The sequence below is a fragment of the Canis lupus genome, chromosome 19, assembly GCF_003254725.2.
Source record: "Canis lupus dingo isolate Sandy chromosome 19, ASM325472v2, whole genome shotgun sequence".
Classification (NCBI taxonomy): Eukaryota; Metazoa; Chordata; class Mammalia; order Carnivora; family Canidae; genus Canis; species Canis lupus.
In genome coordinates, this window is record NC_064261.1 from 51,499,944 (window position 1) to 51,522,234 (window position 22,291).

At 46.4% G+C, this 22,291-nt stretch overlaps 1 protein-coding gene across 1 annotated transcript in view; it reads left to right on the forward strand.

The window, feature by feature from the left end:
• KIF5C (kinesin family member 5C) overlaps positions 1 to 22,291 on the forward strand; it is a 148,399-nt gene that overhangs the window by 59,036 nt on the left and 67,072 nt on the right. Inside the window, exons 4-10 of the mRNA XM_025431833.3 lie at positions 3,576 to 3,680; positions 7,841 to 7,889; positions 8,160 to 8,215; positions 8,900 to 8,987; positions 15,143 to 15,267; positions 17,851 to 17,955; positions 18,302 to 18,450. Coding sequence (XP_025287618.1) covers positions 3,576 to 3,680; positions 7,841 to 7,889; positions 8,160 to 8,215; positions 8,900 to 8,987; positions 15,143 to 15,267; positions 17,851 to 17,955; positions 18,302 to 18,450 — 677 coding nt within the window. The remainder of the gene's footprint in view (positions 1 to 3,575; positions 3,681 to 7,840; positions 7,890 to 8,159; positions 8,216 to 8,899; positions 8,988 to 15,142; positions 15,268 to 17,850; positions 17,956 to 18,301; positions 18,451 to 22,291) is intronic.

The window sequence follows — 22,291 nt, forward strand, 5'->3', positions numbered from 1 at the left end:
GGCTCCACCTGTGGGCCCCGTGCCTTGCTTGTGGCCCTCTCTGGCACCGAGTTGGATGGACGGAGACGCGCTGCTTCTCCTTCTGCCCAGAGGGACACCTGGAGCCCGTGGAGGGGCACAGGCCACCGCGCTGCTGGGCTGCGCCTGCCAAGCGATTCTTAATGAGCCTGTCCGAGCGCACTGGTGCTCGTGTGAGCCGCCGGGCTCCTGCTTCCCCATCTCAAGTGCTTCAGGAAACCGTCCTGCTTGGAGGTTGAGGAGGCGCCTGGCGCTGGAACAAAGGGACTCTTGTTCTGGGGCCGGTGGCCTGGGTCTGGTTTCTTCTTTCATACATGCCCCGCGAAGGCCACAACCACAAGTGGGAGACGTTTTTGAAGAGGATTATGTAGGATCCAAGTTTTTTTTTTTTTAATTTTTATTTATTTATGATAGTCACACAGCGAGAGAGAGAGAGAGAGAGAGAGAGAGAGAGAGAGAGAGGCAGAGACACAGGCAGAGGGAGAAGCAGGCTCCATGCACCGGGAGCCCGACGTGGGATTCGATCCCAGGTATCCAGGATCACGCCCTGGGCCAAAGGCAGGCGCCAAACCGCTGCGCCACCCAGGGATCCCGGATCCAAGTATTAAAATGTTCTTTTTGTTTTCGGGGAGGAAAAAAGGTGATGAAGTGGACATTGCTTTGCTGGCCAAACCCGACCATCTCTCTAGGAGGGCGTTAGTCTTCTCAGTTCCTGTACCTTTGCTACGTCACTCTCCTCGCAGCTTCCCTGCTGCATCCCCCTCGCCCGTCCTCGTCTTCCTCATCTTCCTCATCTCTCAAGATTTGGTGTCCCTCCAGGGAGCCCTCCCATGTCACCCTGGCTGGAAGGGACGCCTCTGTTCTCTGAATTTCTGCAGCTCTCTGCTTTTTTGCCACCTTTTATTGCCTGAGGTGCGACTATCGTGTGTGTGTGTATTTTAGTTGCAAGAGTGAAGACCTTCATGGAACACCTCTCTGTCTCATACACACACATCAACACTCCCCCAACACCACTCACACCCCCGTACTACATACATCACACCCACACCCACACCATATACCATGTATACCCCCCACGCACACACACACAGGTTGTCTTGTCAGCCTCAGTTTACTAACATAAACATTCAGTTCTCATCACTCTTGGGCTGATGAGCTGGATCAAGCATCCCAGCCCCTAAACCTGTGGTAGATTTGAGTATTACTTCCGTGATCATGGGATTGGGAGGTATTGTTATGCCTCCTTCCAGATAAACATGTGTTTCCCTCTCGTGTAACTTTTGGGTGTGGGCTTCAGGGAAACAAAACAGGGAGTATCCCAGACTCATCCCTCGTTCTGCCTTGGTTCTTACCCTAACAAAGGCAAACAAAGGGATGTCAATATTTGTATGAGCTAGGAATCGATTGGAAGGGGAGGTGTCTAGGGAAATGGCTTTGAGTCCTTTGTAAATGATTTTTGGATTATCTCTCATTCTTCTTTGTCTGTGGGCCACTGAGGAGAAGCTAAAGGATTATGATGGATTATTGAAGGGTCCTGGGGGGCACTCCTCAGACCCTCTGAGGTGGATTGGCCCAAGGGCATCACAACATTTGACAGGACAGAGATCTGTTTTCACCGTCCTTGTCATTTCTGCCAGCAGTTTGCACAGTCTTGAGCCTGTGGGGCCTGATATTTGATGTTTACGAAGGCCTCTGAGTAGAAAGGTTACCAACATTGGAGAGATTCTGATTCTCAGAACATTTGGGGCTGTTTTCCTAGGATTCATGGTCTGGGATAGAAATGTATTTTCAGACTCTTCCGGTTAAACAACTAACAACTAACATCTGCTTAATGAGAACCTGATATGAGCTGAATAATACAATGCCAACATTTATTGTTTCTAAGTACTTTATGTATGCTGCTTAATTTAACTTCTGTAATAATTCTGTGCAGGAGACACTGCATATACTAAGAATCATAAGCAGTGGGAAGAAATACGTGTGCACTGGCCATCTTGCTTTCAGGGACTGTAGAGTCCAACAATAAGCCATATAAACACATCACATGATGTAGGGCTCTTAGCACACGAGTGCCTCCCAGGGGAATCCCCATTTTCCCAGGTAAGAGAGCTTTGCCAGAGGCCAGATGTTTCCAAATTCAACTTTTCACTTGCTTTCAATAGAATGGAAGGTCAGGGATCAGGTGCGCAAAGGAGGATTCATAATGTAAAGTGCTTTGTGGCCTGGGGTTAGTGCCAGAGTCCACATGGCTTCTTCCTTTTGGTGACTCAAATGGTGGCTTGAAAGGCAACCTGTCAGAGAGGCACTAACGGTGAACCCCCCGAAGGATAAAGAAGATCTCATTGAGGAAAACACAGCAGATCTTCCAGGTGTCAGGCGGGTTTAGAACCAGGATGTGAGTCATAGTGTTGGTAAAGGTTGTTGACTGAAGAGTAAATGGGTTTTATACTTTTCTTCCAGTTCCACTTTTTCCTAGAGTTTTATAACTTTCTGAAGGTCTCAGAGACTCTGGGAATACTCTTGCCCGTGATTACTTTAGACCTATAGACTGTGTGCCCTCATGGGTAGTTGAACATGGAACAGAGAAGAGCTTGGAAGTCCTTGCTAAGACTGCTACTCTAAATACCTCTAGAACTCTGATTTAGGAACTGCTTTCAGATACTATGGCATATCTTTTTGAAAGTCTTCAGAAATGGCAAATCTGGTTCTTTAAAAATGGATTTAGTAAAATAGTTCAAATCACAGAAGAATTCATCTGTTCCTTCACCCCTTAGATGAACTATCCCTCAAGCCCCCTTAGGATTGGAGGAGGATTGCTGGTTGCATGGGGAAGGGAGGGCTGGACCTCTCTGGTAGGAAAAAGGGGGATAAAAGAACAAGACACTATCTTACAAGTGGATTTAAATATTAGAAATAGCAAAAAATTTAAAACAAAAGAAACAGCTAAAAATTTATTTGTAACGTTACAGGCTGGGAAGTAGAAATTTTTAAGAAATTGGTAAAATGGCTTTTCTTGATTGGTTTGTCAAGTGATACTGAGGTGTTTGTGGAATAAGATTGTTAAAAATTTTGAGCAATGATGACATTAATGAAACTGTCTATCAGCTCTCAAGGTGGTTTTATTACAGCAGATTAATTTGGATTTATATATTCTGATCAGTTTGTAAATTCAAAACAGAGACCACATTTAGTATGTGACAGTCATCATATAATTCCAGTCCTCCTCCTGCCTTCCTTCCCTCCTGCTTTCTACCCACATCCTTACCCCCGTATACCGATTTGCTGACCTGAGTGGCAGCAGGAGCAAATATTTCAGAGCTCCAGAACCTCACAGAATAAGCTCTCTCCTGCTCGGTAAAAAACAACACATTGAGTTATTTCCGTGAACTTTTGATCTGTTGGCATATCAGGTGGACCTTCAAGGATCAGGCAGTGTGTGTGGAAAAGGCGCTCCCTTTTCCATGGAATTCTGTTAGGAAATCCAGTGTGGTCCCTCCTCTCTGTCCATGTCTCTTGGCACTCTTTAGCTGCCTATACTTGTGTTTTTCACTCACTAGGGGAAGCTACATGACCCTCAACTCATGGGGATCATTCCGAGGATTGCACATGACATCTTTGACCACATCTATTCCATGGATGAAAACCTAGAGTTTCACATCAAGGTAAGTGCTATTGATTTAAGTCTAAAGAGAAGAAACTGGGTCCCAAATCATGTTTCTTAGCTTTCTTCTTTTTATGTGTATGTAAATGATTATTTGTATCTATTTTAAATTAAATGACGTGGTAAGCAAAGCCAGTTATTCAATTCCTTAGGTGAATACTGAGGAAATAATTTATAAAGTTATATATAAAGTATAAGCCTTCTAGGATAGAATCATTTTGATAGTTATCTGAATTCCACCTTTTACCCAGGGGATTTCTATAGATGCAGCTGGAATGTGTCCATGATTGGGTTAGGATAGCGCTTCCCAAAGTGTGTTCCATGGAACCCCGTACCTCTTTTATTAATAAGTGAGCTATCAGGGAAAAGGTTTGTGTGGCCAAATAAGCTGGGAAAATGTTTTGTTGAACAATGTTAAATTCATCACAAGTTAAATATGCTATCATATAATCCCGTTTGACGAAGGGCACATATAGTAGGTTACATTTTCCAGCTTATTTGACTGTGTACACATTTTCCCCCTTTTGAGGTATGATAGACTTGTGTTTTGAGGAGTACACTCTGGCAAATGTTGGGGAAGGTGTTATCCTTCCTTGTTTTTGTTTCTTTTTCTGTTTTTTTAAGCCATAACCTCTGTTACAGCTTAAAATTTGAATTGAAAGAGAGATTTCTACTCTCTGAACTTTCTTAGCTGTTTATTTATAACATTGGGTATTAGGGTTACATTCACTGGAACTCCTTTGCTTGCAAGTGACTGAAAACCACCTGTTTAAGCAAATAGAGAACGTTGTTACACAACATAAAATTTGATAGTAGGCATGGGGCTTGGGGGTTGTGGTAAAGCAAGAAATCCAGACCCTGCTTTTCCTTTAAATTTTAAGCTAAAAAAAAATTGAGATACAACTCATGTACCATAAGATTCATTTTTTTTAAGTGTACAACTTGATGGTTTTTAGTATATTTCCAATATTGTACAACCATGATCTATTCTAGAACATTTTCATCACCTCCAAAGGAAACCCCATCCCTGTTATTGCAGTCCCTGCCTTTCTGTCTGCTTGCTTCATCTTTTGTCCGGGAGGCGGATGAGGGGGGGCGGGGAAGGAACCATGACAGCTCCTGTTCCGTATCCCTTATTCCCAATTCCTAATTCCAGGGGAAAGGGGCTCATTGGCCTAGCCTACGGCAGGGGTTGCCTGCCCTCAGCTCTGACTAGTGGTGTCCAGGATGCACACGGCTGGCTGGGTCCCCACCATGGCGACTGGGGACAGTGTAGACGGGGTGGGGAAGAGACCGGGGCAGTTCTGAGAAGACTCAGAGTGGAGCAGAGGAGCCAAGAAGCTGACCATCCTTTGAGGCTGGGACCTTAGTGCCCTAAGGCTCGTCATTTGAGAGATGGAAGAACGGAAGTTTCAAGATGTAGCGTTGGATGGCCAGAGTCACACATCAGGTTATAGGCATCTGAGATTAATTAGACTCTTGAACTGACCAACCCTCCATGCACCATCTTTCCCATCATCTTAAACTTTCCGCCCTTGCATTCTTCTGCTATGTGCCTTTCCTAGATTATATAAAAACAAGGCAGCAACTGTTTGCCCCATTATAAATTAGATCCAGCAAGTCTTTTTACTTTACAAATCTTTTTTCCTCCCTCTGTGGGCTAACACAGGTTTCTCCTTGCCAGGGTTCTTTAATATCTAAGGATACAGAAGCCTGTTGCTTTGATGGGATCAAGATTGAGGAGCTTAGGACATCTTTAAGGCTGTTTGCATTTAAATAACTTAAACTACTGTAGGGTTCTTATGGGGATAATCCTGGAGTAAGATGTTAAACCAATTACTGCCCTCAAAGTAGGGTCTTGTATTGGAATCTTATTAAGATAAAAACAGCCCCAGCATGGGGTGGGGAAGGGGAGGTGGAGAGAAGGAACAGCACCCACGTCTCCAGGGCTGAATTTTACAGTCTGGCTTCCCGTCCTGCATGTGTAGTTTATGCTCCCTTATTTCGTATACCATAATTGTAAGTGGGCAGGCTAGCTATTGACTGCTCTGTATTTTGAACTGAGTAGTGACAGGCTTAGTCAAGAAAAAGAGGCTTGATTAAAGCAGTATTTATTGAAAAGCTGTTCCTTAAAGTGAGCCCCAAAGAGCTTTTAAATGTTATTTCTGAACATGCTGTTTCTTAATGCAAAGCAACACATATTTATTTTTCTTCCAGTTGGTCTCACAAAGTGTTTGAAATGACAAAAATGACAAAATCGCCCCCCTCCCCACCCCCTAAAAGCAGCCAGTATTTTCTGTGGTAATTAATTAATAAATAAATAAATCAGAGGGTTTTTTCCTTCTTATTTTAAATGTGAACAGGATTTTAATTGCCATATTTGCTAAATATGTAACTTATGACTGTTTTTAGTATAATTAATTTCCCTGTAATCTATGGAAATAAGGACACGTGTACATCTCAAAGATAACAGAAGTCTTTTTTTTTTTTTTGAGATTTTATTTATTTATTCATGAGAGACACAGAGAGAGAGAGAGAGAGAGAGAGAGGCAGAGACACAGGCAGAAGCCAGGTAGCCTGCTGTGGGACTCGATCCCAGGACCCCAGGATCACTACCTGAGCCAAAGGCAGACGCTCAACCCCTGAGCCTCCCAGGTGCTCCAAAGATAACAGAAGTCTTCATGAAAACCAGATAGTTTTGAAGTGTGTTGAATGTGTTGGAACTAGGGTTGAGTTGGCTGCAAGGAGGCTGGGTTAGAGACATTTAGGATTAGAGGCCAAACAGACCCTAGGATTCCAGCCACAGGGAGAAGTTTCAGGAGCAGGGAGTCTTTCCAAGGTCAGCTAGGTGTGTCTATGACGCATAGGGCTTGGTGACTGGGGAGTTTGACAGATGATCAGGCAAGCTCAAGCTGTTAGGCAGGCAGGCAACTTGGAGAGGATGCCCAGCTACACATTCCAGAGTTCAAAGCCAAGACCCCAGATCTCAGGGAAGCTGGGAAATCAGGAGGCTCCAGGATTCAGACAAGGTAATGAACCCGAGGGGTGAGGCCTGGTGCTGCTGGGTTTGGGAGGCTTCACTGCCCCTAACCAGAGGCAGGACTAGTCCAGAGTGGGGATGCCAGGGAGAGGTTTCACCCTATAGACTTATACCTCAGCTTTACAACTTTTTTCCTTCCTTAACAACTTGTTTATCCATTCCTTTGTGTGGGTTTCAAAAACCCATGAACACGAGAGAAAGAAAAGTTGAAGTGGGAGGTAGAAGGCAGGTGTAGACAAAGAGTGCAGGATCCTAGAGAGAATTTTTGACCTCATCAAGTCCAGTGGCATCATTCGGCAGATGGGAAAGCCAAGGCCTGTAGTCCTGGTTACATGTGAATTAAACCCCCACGATCACATGTGCAGGTAAAGTTTTTTTTTTTTTTGGATGTCAGCTGCCCTAAGAACGACCAGGGAATTTAGAAGCAGATTCCTTGGTTCTTGGAGGTTCTGATTCGGGAGGCCTGCAGTAGGGTTCACGACTCTGCAGTTTCAGCAGAGGCTGTGGGTGATGCTGATGCCTGCGAGGCTGGGCCTGGGCTCGGAGGGTCACTGGAAGGCTTCCTTCCCCTCTCACAGTCTGGCCTGTCTCTCACTAAATCTCATTTTGTTCAAACCCTTCCTGGACTCCCCAAAGCTGGGCACCGTCAGTAGCTCTCCCCCAGTTGCCCTTGAGCTCTTGCAGCTCCAAGCCGACTGTCCTTGTCCCAGTCCCCACTTCCTTCATGTGACTGTTTGGACCTGGTCTGGTCTGCTGACCCGTGTCAACGTCACGCACGAGGAGAGGCATCCCGACTGGGACAGCCACTCGCCAAGAACGTTTTCTGTCCCGGCCTTTGTCCTGCCTGGAAGTGTGCTTGGTGCTCAGCGAGGGCGAGAGGGAGAGTCCTCCCGTGAGTGGCTGAGGAGCGCCGAGTCTGCCGATGGGCTGTGACGGCGGCTGTAGTGCGGCCGGAGAGTGGGGAGCGGCCGGGCTCTGCCGCGGGCCTCGGGACGCCCGATTCGCGCCCCCTCGCTCGCTCGTCCTCGCTGCGGCGCCGCCGGCTGTCAGGAGCCCCGATAAGGCTGTTTTTCAGACACAGCGCGGCATTTCTGCTTCAGACTCCGTTTGTTTTTATCTAGGTTTCCTATTTTGAGATCTACTTGGACAAAATCAGGGACTTACTTGATGGTGAGTAACCTGAGTGCTTGTCCTCTGGTCGTTCCTTAACTAGGGCCCGGGGAGGTTGAAGTGATCCACGGCACTTCTGCGTAAGGGGCCCATGAAAATCTGTGGAGCCGCTTTACTGCGTTCACGCCCCCGCTTACTCTCCGCCAGGGCTTAACCCTCCGTATGGCAAAGACATTAGAGTTGCCTGTGTCCGGTAACAATTTCTCTTTTTCCTTCAATACAGAATCTTTAACTTCTCTTTTCTCCTCCGCATGCCGTCATCGTTCTCAGTATCCAAGACGAACCTGGCTGTTCACGAAGATAAGAACAGAGTCCCGTACGTGAAGGTATGAGGAAGACTTGATGGTGCGGTTGACTTCTCTCCCGTCTCTGTCGTCACAATAGTTACAGAATATGCCCAGAATATTACCTGTACGGTGTATGTAGGTATTTCGTCGTGTTCCTTACATTTACTATTTATCTGGTTAAAAAATAGACGTTTAGTTTCTTCAGTTGTATCTCTATGTGAATCTAACACAGACGTCTAATGGCATGAGGTAAGAAGTGGAGAAGTGAACAGATGTTGGTCATTCACACGCACAGAGGCTTTGATAGTGGAAGTGATTGTTGGTGCTTTGCAGTTAGGGGAAGCCCACCATGGCATTATGTCTAGAACTTCAAAGAGTCTAAGTTGGTGGCCAGAATGAAAGGCAAACACAATCTCATCCATTTCCTTTTCTGTCCCTGGTTTTCTTTATTTTCTATTTCTATTGCTGTTGAGTACGCACAGGTATTTAAGAATCTAGGAAAAGTCGGCATTTCTTTTATGGCTTACTTCTGGGTTTCCGAGGGTGGGCTCAGACTGCTCTGTGAGGTGGAGCGCGTGCCGTCGGCGGGGAGGACGAGCCGTCGGACCAGCACGGCAGCCTTTCTCTTCATCTGCGCCTCTAGAGAAGAGGGAAAATGTTAGCTCCTTCAAAGAGAGTCGCTTTCTAGTTTCTGATGGTGAAGCTGAACTGCTTCTTTTCCAGGGGTGTACCGAGCGGTTTGTGTCCAGCCCCGAGGAAGTCATGGATGTGATAGATGAAGGCAAAGCAAACCGACACGTGGCTGTAACAAGTAAGCCTGGTGTGGCGTTTCCTCCCCTGTGACTTGGGATACCAACGTCTGCCCGCCCCCCGGGAGCGGGGGGAGTGGGGTCCAAATGAGATGATGTCGGGGAAGGCGATTGTAAAGCAGCAGTTCAGAAGCAGATGTGCGGGTGTGTGCGGGGCGGGTGTCTAAGCAGGTCATGGGAAGTGGCACCTGTTATGCAGAGGACTCTCGGGAATCCTGAGTGAGGCCCGCGGGGCGCCGGTAGCACTGGGGAACTGGACACGGGGGAAAATGACCAATCAGTCACGTAAAGGGGATAAAAAGCTTCTAAATGCATTTCAGCCACATTATTGCTCAGGTTAAAAAAAAAATGCAAGCCAACAAATTTTGTATGTCGGTCATCGGTGTGGAAAGAAACCACGTTAGATTCCTGCCCTCTGTGAAAAAGGGAAGGAAAAGCAAGGAGGAGCTCAGAAAGCAGACTGGGGGCTTTATTAGAAGCCTTTCGAGGCTGTGTTAGTACCAAACACATTCAGGTCAGCTTGCTCACCCTGCTCCTCCTTCCTCGGCGTGCGCGCACATCTCTGGGAAGTGGGTCCTATGTTGTTAGAGCAGCAGAGGTCCCTGGAAAAGATGGGGGCTGTTTGTCTCATCCAGAGGGATGTGGACAAATCAGAGTGAGTTTGTATGGAGAGGAGCTGAAAAGTAAAAGGGGTTTGTAGGTTGAAAGAAAGAAAAACTCGGAGGCGAACCTATGGACAGTGTAGTATTTCTTCACCTGTCCAAGCTTTGTAGGAACCAGTGGGGAAGCCACCCAGGACTATTGAAACCATGAGTGGCTGGTTTTAACCGACTGCAAGAACCCTCTGCCCCCGATACTGCCCCCAAGTAAAGCCCCCCACCTGGAGGGGCAGGGAGCTCCCTGTGTGGTGTACAAGAGATGGAAGCACCAGTTGCTTGGCTGGTCTAGCCTCCCTAGCTCTCCCACCCAAGGCTCTGGGATTCTGTGATCCAGAACTGTAATTCTCTACCTTTTCTCTACCCTGGCATCCTGACAGCTGACATTAGCACCGGCGGCAGATTTCGTAGGTGAGCTGGGACAGGTACACGGCATAGGTTAAATTCCACGTCTTTCTCTTCTGCTTCCACATACACTTGAAAGAATGCAAGACTGACAATCTTCTAGTCATAGCATCTCTCATTTATAGAGAAGGTATTTACTTGATTTCTTAAGCTGTTACTAGTCGTGAATTATTCATAGCATACTTGACAATCCATCTTGGCCCCTCAGTTCAGAACTGTAGGTGCGGAACATTAACTATTTTTCTTGTCATTCTGGTAAGGTAGTTTTTAAAATCATTGTGGGAAAATACCCGTAATACAAAACTTCAGCAGAGTTTTAACCATTTTTAAAGGGTACAATTCAGTAGCGTTAAGTCGCCCATTCACGATGTTTTGCAGTCATCACCACTGTAAATGAAAGGCAAGAATGGCAGAAAGGCATATTTCCAGAATTTAAGCATCCCAAGGTTAAACCTCATGTCCATTGAGCAATACGCCCCACACTTCCTCCTCCCAACCTCTGGTAACCACTATACTATGTTGTGTCTCCATGAATTTGACAACTCCAGGTACCTCCTGTAAGTGGAGTGATACAAATCCTCTTGTGACGTGCTTGCTTCACATGGCATAACGTCTTTAAGGCTCATCCATGTTGTAGCATACGTCAATGTCCTTTCTTTTTAAAATGCTGAATAATATTCTCTTGTATGTATATACTACATTTTGTCCATTCATTCATCCACAGATAGACACGTAGACACTTGTGTTGCTTCCACCTTCTGGCTGTTGTGGATAATGCTGCTATGAACATGGATGTGTAAATATCTTCTGTTGAGGTTTCTGCTTTCTTTTGGGTATACACACAGAAGTGGAGGTGCTAGATCTATGTTCGCTCTACTTTTACATTTTTTAAGGAACTGCCACACTGTTTTCCATTGTAGCTGCGCACCATTTTATGTTCCCACCAAGAGTGCGTGAGAGTTTCAATTTCTCCACCTCCTTGCCAACGCTTCTTAGTTTCTTTTCAAAGATTCTATTTATTTATTCATTCATGAGAAACACAGAGAGAGAGAAAGAGGCAGAGACACAGGTAGAGGGAGAAGCAGGCTCCATGCAGGGAGCCCGACGTGGGACTTGATCCCGGGTCTCCAGGATCACACCCTGGGCTGAAGTCGGCGCTAATCTGCTGAGCCTCCCGGGCTGCCCCACTTCTTAGTTTCTATTTTTGTTTTTAGTAGCCATACTAATGGGTGTAAAGTGTTATGTTGTTGTGGTTTTGATTCGCATTTCACTAATGATTAGTGATGTTTGGCGTTTTTTCATGTGCATATTGGCCATTTGTACATTGTCTTTGGAAAACTGTTCAGGTCCTTTGCTCAGTTTATAATTGGATTTCTTTTCTTGTTGATTTATAGGAGTTCTTTGTACATTCTGGATCTCAATTCCTTATGAGACATATGATTTGCAAATATTTTCTCTCATTCTATGGGTTGCCTTTTTGTTCTGTTGATGCTGTCCTTTCATGCATAAAAGTTTTTAATTTTGATAAAGTCCAATATAAAGTCCTTGTTTTTTATTATTGCTGCTTGTGGTTTTGGTATTATTTCCAAGAAATCATTGCCAAATCCAGTGTTATGAACTATGCTTTCTTCGAGATTTTATAGTTTTAGCTTTTTCATTTGGTTTTTGATTAGTTTTGAGTTAGTACATGGCCTGGGTAAGAGTCTAACTTCACTTTTTTGCATGTGGATGTCCAGTATCCGGTTTGGTAAAGAGACTGTTGTTTCCCCACCAAATGGTCTTGACACTCTTGTTGAAGATTATTTTACCATTTTATGTGAGAGTTTATTTCTGGGCTCTCACTGGTCTGTCTATGTGCTTGCCTTTATGCCAGTATCACACTGTTTGATTCCTGTAGCTTAGTAGTAAGTTTTGAAATGAGTAAGTGTGTTCTTTTTGTTCTTTTTCAAGATTGTTTTGGGTATTCAGGGTTCCTGGGGATTCCATATAAATTTTGGGATGAACTTTTCTATTTCTGCAAAAAACACGACTAGGTTCCTGCTATAGATTGCATCAAATCTCTAGATTGCTTTTGGTAGTATTGACCATTTTCACAATGTAAAGTCTTCTGATCCAGGAATGTCTTTCCTTTTAAGTGTGTCTTCTTACATTTTGTAGTTTTTATTCTTTTTAAAGTTTTAAAAAGATTTTACTTTTTTAAAAGTGATCTCTATAACCAATGTGGGACTGGAACTTTTAACCTTGAGATCCAGAGTCGCAAATTCCCAGCCAGGTGCCCCTCATTTTGTAGTTATTAGAATACATGTCTTTCATTTCTTTTGTTAGATTTACCCCTAAGCATCGTATTCTTTTTGTTGAAATTTTATTTATTTTATTTATTTACTTGAGAGAGAGAGAGAGAGAGAGAGAGAGAAAGAAAGAATGCACCTGTGCCCGTGCACGTGAATTGGGGGTCAGGGGTAGCAGGGTGAGAATCCCAAGTCGGCTCCATGCCCAGCACGGAGCTGGACACTGGACTTGATCTCACGGCTCTGAGATCATGACATGAGCCAAAATCAAGAGTCAGACACTTAACAGACTGAGCCACCCAAGCATCCCTCTTTTTGTTGATATTTTAAATTGAATTATTTTCTTATCAGATTGTTTATTTTTAGTGTATAGAAATGAAACTGATTTTTACATATACTGCTTTTGTATCTTGCAACTTAATTCATTTATTAATTCCAACATATTTTTTGTGGAATCTTACCCCCGTGACCCCCCCCCCCCCATATTCTGGAAAGATTTTTTTGCCACCAAAAGAAGCAGCTTTTATTCATGAACTATCTCCAGAAACCAAAAGGACTATGTACCCACTTTCAGCACCTCCTATCCTCTCTGGATCTCACATTGCTCCACCTGGGGAAGGGAAGAGATATAAATTGCCTTTGGTTTCCCAAAGCCTCAGTCTTTCCCTTCCCTCTGTAGTCTTAGAAATTCAGTAGCAATACTGTTGTTTATTTTTTCAGCACTGGCTGATGCAGCTACTTAGGAAAAATTATGGGTGAAGGAGTCTGAGGGGAAGCAGTTGGAGGAGTAAGGGTGATGCGTAGAGAATAGGAACAAAGCCTATCAAAGGTCCTTCTGTCCTGCCTCAGTGGCTTGCTCCTTCATTGGTTGCATTTCTCTTTATGCCAAATCACACCTTTTTTGAACCATATTGGGGATTTCCACTGCCAGCCCCAGAGTCATGAGATGATGTAGTGCAAACACATTCCTGGCCCACAAAGGCTGAAAATGATTGGTCAGGCATATTTTGCCACCCTGTACACCTTCCATCAAGTTCAGAGGCTGTAATTTCTGCAGCAGTAGTGGGATATGTGATAGGAATGTCACACTCGATGTCCAAGACTCATAGTTGAGGAGGTAGGTCATGGATATACCATCATTTTCCAAACTACTGAGTCCCTTCCTAGTTAGATTCCAGTTGGAGCCAATCATTGTCTGCATTCTTACTGTTTTCCACATGCTGGATAAGAAACTGGTAATCCTCTTTGAGTCTCTGCACCCACAACTCACGATCTTGAGGTTGTTAGTCTTTAGATCTTTGACGAGGGTGCCTGGAAAGGCACCTTTTTTTTTTTTTTTTTTTAAGATTTTATTTATTTGAGAGTGAGAGAGCGAGTGCATAAGTAGGCGGAGCAGCAGGCAGAAGGAGAGGGAGAAACAGACGCCCTGCGGAGCAGGGAGCCCGACGTGGGGCTCGATCCCAGAACCCTGGGATCATGACCCGAACCGAAGGCAGATGCTTAACTGACCGAGCCACATAGGCGCCCCTGGAAAGTTGGTTTTAATAAATGATTGCTAGTGGGAATTGAATAAGACCATCCCTGGGATCTCTGCCTGCCACGGTTAACAGAGACCAGGGTCCAGAAGGATTTCTGTTTCTAGTACTTGATACTAATGAAGCATGTTTATTTTTTAATTTTAATTTTTTTTTTATAATGTCAGAAGATCATGTAATATCTTGGAAATATAACTTCCTTTTTTTTAAAAAAAGACTTTTATTTATTTATTCATGAGTGACAGAGAGAGAGGGAGGGGCAAAGACACAGGTAGAGGGAGAAGCAGGCTCCATGCAGGAAGCCCGACGTGGGACTCGATCCCGGGTCTCCAGGATCACACCCCGGGCTGCAGGCAGCGCTAAACTGCTGCGCCACCGGGGCTGCCCTGAAGCATGTTTAATACTTGAGACCTTCTGTGTGCCTATATGGGTCATCGAACTGTATTCAAGAAAGAAAAATAGCCTTTAATCTTAAGGTCATAATCCTTCCTTAAGAAAGCTTGTGACACTACTGAGAAGGCAAAGCTTGCTGAAGGTGGAATACGCTGGGTCGTAACCAGGATGATGAAGGCTGATGAAGGACCACAGGGGAGGGGGGCAGAAGCTGCGAGCTCTTTGATCTCTTTTTTTTTTTTTTAAGATTTTATTTATTTGAATGAGAGCGAGCTCGAGTAGTGGTGGTGGGCGTGTGGCAGAGGGAGAAGGAGAAGCAGGCTGCCCATGGGCAGGGAGCTCAGTGCAGGCCTGATCCCAGGACCCCGAGATCACGACCTGAGCTGAAGGCAGACACGTAACCACTGAGCCACCAGGCGCCCCAGCCGTGAGCTCTTGGAGGCCGACGGCCTGCCTGGAGCGGGACGCTACAACACGGGGGCTTCTGGCACGGTTAGAGGATCATCCACCTAGATTCCTTTTTTTTTTTAAATTTATTTTTTATTAGTGTTCAATTTGCCATCATATAGAATAACACCCAGTGCTCATCCCGTCAAGTGCCCATCCACCTAGATTCTTAAGTTTTTTGCCATGTGAAGATATTTTAAATCTTTTGTTGTTGTTGTTGTTTTTTTTTAAAGAAACAGAGGTCTCAGATACTATTTATTTATTTATTTATTTATTTATTTTTATTTTTTTTTTTTTCAGAGACTTTTTAAAATTGGACTTAACTTGAAAAACTGGAGCGATTACGCATGATTCGTTGTGCTTTTTTAGATGAGAGGCCTGCTACCTAAACTTACTATCCTTTGCAGAGCAGTAAACTATTTTTCCTTTTCAGACATGAATGAACACAGCTCTAGAAGTCACAGTATCTTCCTGATTAATATTAAACAAGAGAATGTAGAGACCGAAAAAAAGCTCAGTGGGAAGCTTTATCTAGTTGACTTGGCTGGGAGCGAAAAGGTAATTGGTTCCTTATTTGTATTATCTATAATTTTCCCTGTTATTTGCTTCAGTGTGCAGTGGTATAATTTTTATGCCCTTTCCATTCCCTGGTTTTAAAGCGCTGTTAAAGTCTCTGGTGTGGTGCCAGCCAGCACGCTATTAAATTTCACCTTCGTTTCCCGGCTCCCTTTTCTGGTCCTGAAGTCCCCTCTTCTCATCAAAGGAGGTACTTTGATTGCCAGCTCGGATTTATGCTGACCTGGCCCCAGTGATGACGTTAGGTCCGCGCTGGTGTGAATTCAGCCCGGGCAGAGGCCGTCGTGCGAATGCGGAGGGACGTGACCTGTGGAAAGGGAGGATCCTGTCTTGTGCCAGATTCACGTGGGCCAGAAACGGACCCTGCCGAGGACCGAGGCAGTCCTGCCCCTGCAGGATTGCTTGCCCGGAGGAGACCTGGAACCTGGGGCTCTCTCTGCAATAGGGCCTCACGTGGGCAGCTGTGCTTCCTTTAGGCCGTGAGGCTTGACGCCCTGCCCCTTCTCTGGTTTTTGTCCGGGCTCTCCTTTGGGGTCTGTCCCATGGTCTCCTAGGAGCTGGCCACAGCCGTCCTTTAGACCAAACAGGCTCCCCAGAACCTCCCACCTGCCCCCTCCCGGCCCCACTGCCACAGCACTAGCAGAGGTCCCTGCTGCCACACCCAGTTTCGGGGCACTGCTTGCCTTGGGTGACCTCACAGAGCAAGTCCCTGCGCCCAATCCCAGGTGGCCTCCATCATCGCTGACATCGTGCTGACCGTCCCCAGCAGGGCTGGCCCTGAAGCTCGGCCAGTCTCCTGAACTGCGTCATTGACCTCCGCTTACTGTGCCCCACCACTGAGTTGCTCTCCGCCAGGTTATGGCCACTAATGCCCACGTAAGTAACGGCCACTTGAAGTGTCCTCCTGTACACATCTGCCATGAGCGGAAAGTCCTCTGGATATTCCTGGAAAGTCCTCTGATTGGGAATCCCGACTTACGCTGGTACAAGCTCGTAACTTTCATTAAACAGACGTGCACCAGAATGGGAATACGGAGCAGCGCGGTTTAGTCCTGGACTCACTGTTGGCAACCGGGCCGCACTTCGCTGCCGCACCAGCAACACGGGTCTGGAGAAAGAGCTCAGTGGCCCCTCTGTCCTTCCCGGGTTTGCCCTCTTTCCCTTTCGAGCACAGAGATGAATATTTCGGGCCTAAAAGCAGCTGAGAACGCGTCATGCTGGCAGTGTCGCCTGCACAGTGTCGGGGGCTCTTGCTTTCGGTACTTGTGGGGCAGTTTACAGTTGTGGTCCCGCGCATGGTTTCTTTTGCTCTCATCTGTTTTCCTTTGCCCTAAATGTGTCCACGTGAATGTGTCCGTGTGATGTGCTGGGACAAACGACCTTAATCCCCAGGTGCCCTAAATGGTGTCGTCCCTCGGGCTGGCAGTGTGGCAGCCCTGGGCTCAGTTCCCTTGTCTGTGTCGCCTACTTCGGGGGGTCAGGATGCTCAGCTATGAAAGCGCGTTCATCAGCACTGGGTGAGGAGGCTGGGCTTCTTGGTGACCCATCAGCAGCATTGCTTCTCTGGCTGCGGTGGTGTCTACACACACACGCACAAAGTTCTCGGAGAGATGAGTCTCTATCATATTTGAACACATCACCCTCTGGACGTGCATTCGTTTCTACCACTTGGAGTCTGTCCTTTGTCCGCATCGCCAGTAGTCTTTGCACAGTTTGTGATCCTGTCCCTGCTTTCCTGTCTTCAGAGAGCAGCTGCTCCTCCTGCATCGTTTGTCCAGCCCGCAGAGCCAGGAAGCACGCTGGCTCCCCTTTGCCCCTCGCATCTGTAAACTACTTTCTACCTAAAGCAGATGCTGTCGCTAGGACATCGCCGGGAGTCACACAGCAGAGGAGGACCGTGTGTGATCCCTCTGGCTGCAGAGGAGAAGAGACAAATCCACAGTGTGATACACGCTTTCTTGACTTTGATGCCCTCGAGTATCTTTCAGACGATCGTTCCCTTTTTCCTCACTGTGGGAGTGGATAAGGGGGAGAGCAGAGTCTGGACAGCCGCCCACTACCTCTTGTCCTTTGCCTGAAGCTGGAGCTCATAATTTACATTTCCCCAAAATGTCCATTCATCGTGGCCAGGACAGTGTTCTCACTTCAAGCTCCCCTTGGGCTCCCTCCAGCGTGGAGGCTGTAGCTCAGGCGCGCGGGGCCCCGGCCTTTCTGTAGAGACGGCGCTCTTCCTCTCGCTCTCGCTCTCGCTCTCGGAGCCTGCTTTCCCGGATGCATGTCCCCCAGGGAAGCATCTGCAGCTCCACCACTGGAGGCATTTCAGCCGTTCCCCTAAAACCTAATTGAGAGGAAAATGACAATAAGACAGAACAAGTCCTCAGCCTCAGGCACAAGGGAAGGTTTGATCAACGTGATTCTTACTTACTTTTACTTCTTCTCGCGTTCCGGGAGGATTCCCGTCCGCCTCCCGAGGTCCCCAGCCCCGGGCCCTCCTGTGAACCGGACTTTTCATCTGGGTGCTTTTGCTGTCCCGCGCAGCTCACTGCTTTCTCTTCCTCCTCATAGGTCAGCAAGACCGGTGCCGAGGGAGCCGTGCTCGATGAAGCTAAAAATATCAATAAATCTTTGTCTGCTCTTGGAAACGTGATCTCTGCCTTGGCAGAAGGGACAGTAAGTGATGCTGTCCCCGTCTTATTAAGTGATATTATGAGAAGTTGCTTTTTGGGTCTGTGTTCCTTCTTTGCCACATACCCCAGAGATTAGTTTGTTTTTCTTTAGAAAGGGACAGAGGGAATCTGGCTGTAGACACCCTGCTTGCTGGGAGATCCAGTCCATTTAAAATATATGAATGGTGATGCTAATTTCCTACGACCCGGGTCCCGGAATGGGCAGTCTGAACTTTGGCCAAATCCAAAGACCCAATGTCCCCATCTTGCTTGTGTGTTTTTTTTTTTTCTCTGAATGGACAATGGCTGTAATAGCCAATACTTTTTTTTTTTTTTTCTTTCCTAAATAGAAAACACACGTGCCATACCGGGACAGCAAGATGACTCGGATTCTTCAGGACTCTCTGGGCGGGAACTGTAGAACCACCATTGTTATTTGCTGTTCTCCCTCTGTCTTCAACGAGGCTGAGACCAAGTCAACACTGATGTTTGGGCAAAGGTGGGTGTGGTTTCTCGTTCCCATGCTCTGAGCTGGGTCTTTGGTGCAGGGCGTGAGGGGTGAAGGGCTAGCATCAGCAAGGAGGTAGAGTGAGGGCCAAGCAGTCCATGACAAAATTGCACCCAGCAGGTATTGGCTTGTAAACTGAAGGCATCGTTCACCAAGGCCAAAGGAAAACTTAACGTTTTACAATAATTGGCAGAGATACGCCAATCAGAGGTATGATATTTGTAAAAAGTGCTCATACGTAGTATAGATGTGATTGCTGGTAACTCAGTGCAGTGTTGCTTTTGCTCTTCACAGAATAAACTCTCACTCTCGGGTTCACAGGATTTCGAGTGTGAACAGCTCAAGATTGATAACTATCTTTAACTCTAATATTTGGGTTCCATTACAGAGATGCTAATAGAACAGCCAGAAACTTGGATGCATGTAGGGTACCTGCATAAATAGGAAAGGGGGCGAAGGAAATCCTCATGCTAACCTTGGGAGTGGGAGGTACACACTGGATGCTGAGGAGAGGGCACGGCCAAATGAGATTTCCTGGATCTCTGAGAACTCACAGGTGGGCAGGAGGACAGTGCGGTAACCCTGAGGCGTTCATGCGTGTGGGTCCGCGTGCGCCTGCCCAGCCCTGCCTGCCGCCCAGAGCTTGCCTCCCTTGGCCGTGGTCCCTCAGTGCCAGGTCAGCGTGCGGCTTCCAGGGCCACCAGGCCCTTCCATCCTGAACACTTGTGCAGCCTTCGGACAAGTCTCTGCTGCCTTATTTGTAAATGGGTGCACAGAGCTCTCCCCCTGCCTTCCTCCTGGGAGTGTGCTGTGTGCTCCTGCCTGAGAAATAGTTTAAGGTGCCTAGAGGAAGGACAGATGGGGGTGGGCAGGCTGCATGGGAAATTGTTAGGGCTTGTTTAAACTGCATTAAACCCCAGTCATTTCCTGAGCCCACAGCAGAACATAGAATTACCCAGTCATGGCACCTGTGGGACGTCTAAATAAATAATAATTACATTGAAATGTTGTAGAACTCATCTATCTTTTAAACTGGATTTGGGTCCTGCTCAGATCACTTCCTTGATTAGTCAAATGCTTAGGTCAGTGAATTGTGGTAGGAAAATGCCTGCTTTCCTCAAGGGTCATGAGATACCCCTAAAGCAGTATCAGCTTATGGGAAGCACAGCTCTATGGTGATCATCTTGCCTGCCCTGTGTCTCCTGGTTTCTCCATCTTTTTTTTTTTTTTTTTAAGATTTTATTTATTTATTTATTCATGAGAGACACAGAGGGAGAGGCAGAGACACAGGCAGAGGGAGAAGCAGAAGCAGGCTCCATGCAGGGAGCCCGACATGGGACTCTATCCTGGGACCCCAGGACCACGCCTTAAGCCAAAGGCAGACGCTCCACCACTGAGCCACCCAGGCGTCCCCAGGTTTCTTCATCTTTAACGGTTTTCTCCAAAGACATGTTTGAGCAAACCAGCACCAAATGCATTTATGGGGGAAACATAAAAAAATTTTTTTAAAAAAATTTCTCACTTGCAACGTAAAAATAGTCTGAATCATTGCAAGCCAGAGATGGCCTGGGCCTGGGCTACCTGTCTCAAGGTTGCCGCTGTGAGCGTTTGCAGCGGTCTGTAGGAAGAGTCTCAGTGAAAGTCCAAATGACTATCTTCTTTCTTCTGACCTTAGTGAGGCAGTCGTTAGCATCGTCATTATCACTAGGGCCCAGCACGTGGCAGGAGTGTCACATCCTCGTAGCAGTTCTCATCTCACCTGAGTACAGGTGACATCGAGGCTTAGAATGAAAGCTGTTAGGTGCCGCGTCTGAGCCCACGTAGCCAGTAAATGACGACACGTGTAAGATGACATAGGACGGGGACCCACAGCCTCTTCTATGCAGGATCCTCGATGAGCACAGGCCTCTGGGTCAGTAGCCCCAGCTTTAAAGCCAAGTTCTGCTACTGATCCATTCCCCTCTCTTGTTTACTTGTCTTCGAGCCTCTGCCCTCGTCTGTAGGGAGAACTAGAGCGCCTACCTCTGAGAATTGTTGGGAGGATTAGTGAGTTGCCTCAGTTTTGACTTTGCATAGAGGCAGGCCGGCAGGGAACAGGTGTTGAGTGGTTGCAGGTTTTCCTTTGCCTCCATCTTCAACAGTGTACAGTGTAGGAAAGGCACAGAATGGACGGGACTGCACAGAATGGAATGGAATGTGTGGGATAGGACTGGGTAGGACTGGGACAGAAGGGGCCGGACCGAGCCAGGTAGACTTAGAAGTTAGTTTCTGGAATGAGAGACTAAAGAAAGGCTGATGCTAATTTGGGATTCCAGGGAATAAAAATAAAATGTCAATTCTCTTTTCAACTGGAATAGGTTGGTCTGCCATGTTTTATCAGAGTCCTCTGCATACTGGCTGCGTGAGGGCAGGGACCTGGTTTATCATCAGTGTCACTTGTCTCAACAAGCATCCAGCACAACCGGCACACACAGTAGAGGGTTGTTAAATAAATGCTTATCGAATGGATGCATGGATGCGTGAAGTGCTTATTGTGTAGGATTCCTTAGAACATTAGGGCAGGTGCTGACCTGTGACACCGTTACGTCCAGAAGTTTGGTTAGCTTTAGGTCTGGTGTGTTTTCCAGCCCTATAATTGGAAAGGTGTGAGGTTTTGTTCCTCTCTCCCTGTCCCTGAGTTATTTAATGGATTCTTCAAGGACATCTAACTTCTCTATGGGGCCCATACCTGCTTTATTGTTAAATATACGCAGTGAACCCAATTACACAGCAGACACGAGTCTGAACATCGGATTAGACATGGTATCTGATAGCTAATGAGATTAAGCACTTTGAACTCCGAAAAGACTGCCGGGCACATCTCAAATTCAGTGTAACGAGTGTTCATTATGCTCTTGTTGCAGGGTGGCCAAACCTTGGGCTGCTCAAGGTTCCTTCGTTATTCCTGTGTGTTTCTTTCAAGGACACGCAGAAGGTCCATGGTTGTTGCTAGGCTACTTTACTGTATTGATGCCCTGAGTCAAACAATAGCGTGTCCTTTGAAGCAGTAGACACATGATAGAGTCTACGAGTGCCTGAGGGCAGCCTCCCAGGTCAGCACTCTTTAGGATTCTAGATTAGGTACTGGAATTAAAGGGGGGGAAAGTGTACACTGTCTGTTTCTTGGTTTCAGTGATGAATTCCGCCTCTTCTGTGTGGTCGGACCTGTGAGTCCTTGGGTCCCCCGTGTCCCCTGAGCGCCCCGCATTGTGCTGGCAAAGAAGCAGAAGCCATTTTCTGCATCTCAAAGAGCTTCTAATCTAGTTGAGGAGGGAGCACTTGAATTTCTAGGGTCAAAGAGCTGGAGTGTGGGAAAGCAGAATGCTTCTGTGCTTTTAAAGGGATAAGATACTCAAATTAGAACCCTTTCATTGATTTTTTTTTTCCTTTTGGCTTCCAGCAGTTTATCTCTTAGTCTTTAATTACTCTTCCAAAGTACTTTCATAGCACAGTTGGCAAAGGATAGTTGTAAGTTTAGGAGTATGAACTTGGCTCACCCAGTTATCTTGGAAGCCTGTTTAATGTACCGTGATGGGGGGAGAAGGGAGCCCCCGGGGGCTGGCCCATCAGTTTGGAGTAGGCCTGAATCAGCACAAGAGTTTTGGTTAATCTTGTATGAATAATTCAAAGGCCTTATTTGTATGTTGTATGTAGAAGGAGAATTGGTAATTTGGGGAAAGTAATATTCTTCTTTTTCTGATACGCACTTTTTTTTGCTTAAATTGTGCCACCTCCTGCCCAGTTTCGTGGAAGCTGGGTTAGTCCTGAGCAGCGTGCATGCAAAACTCATGTC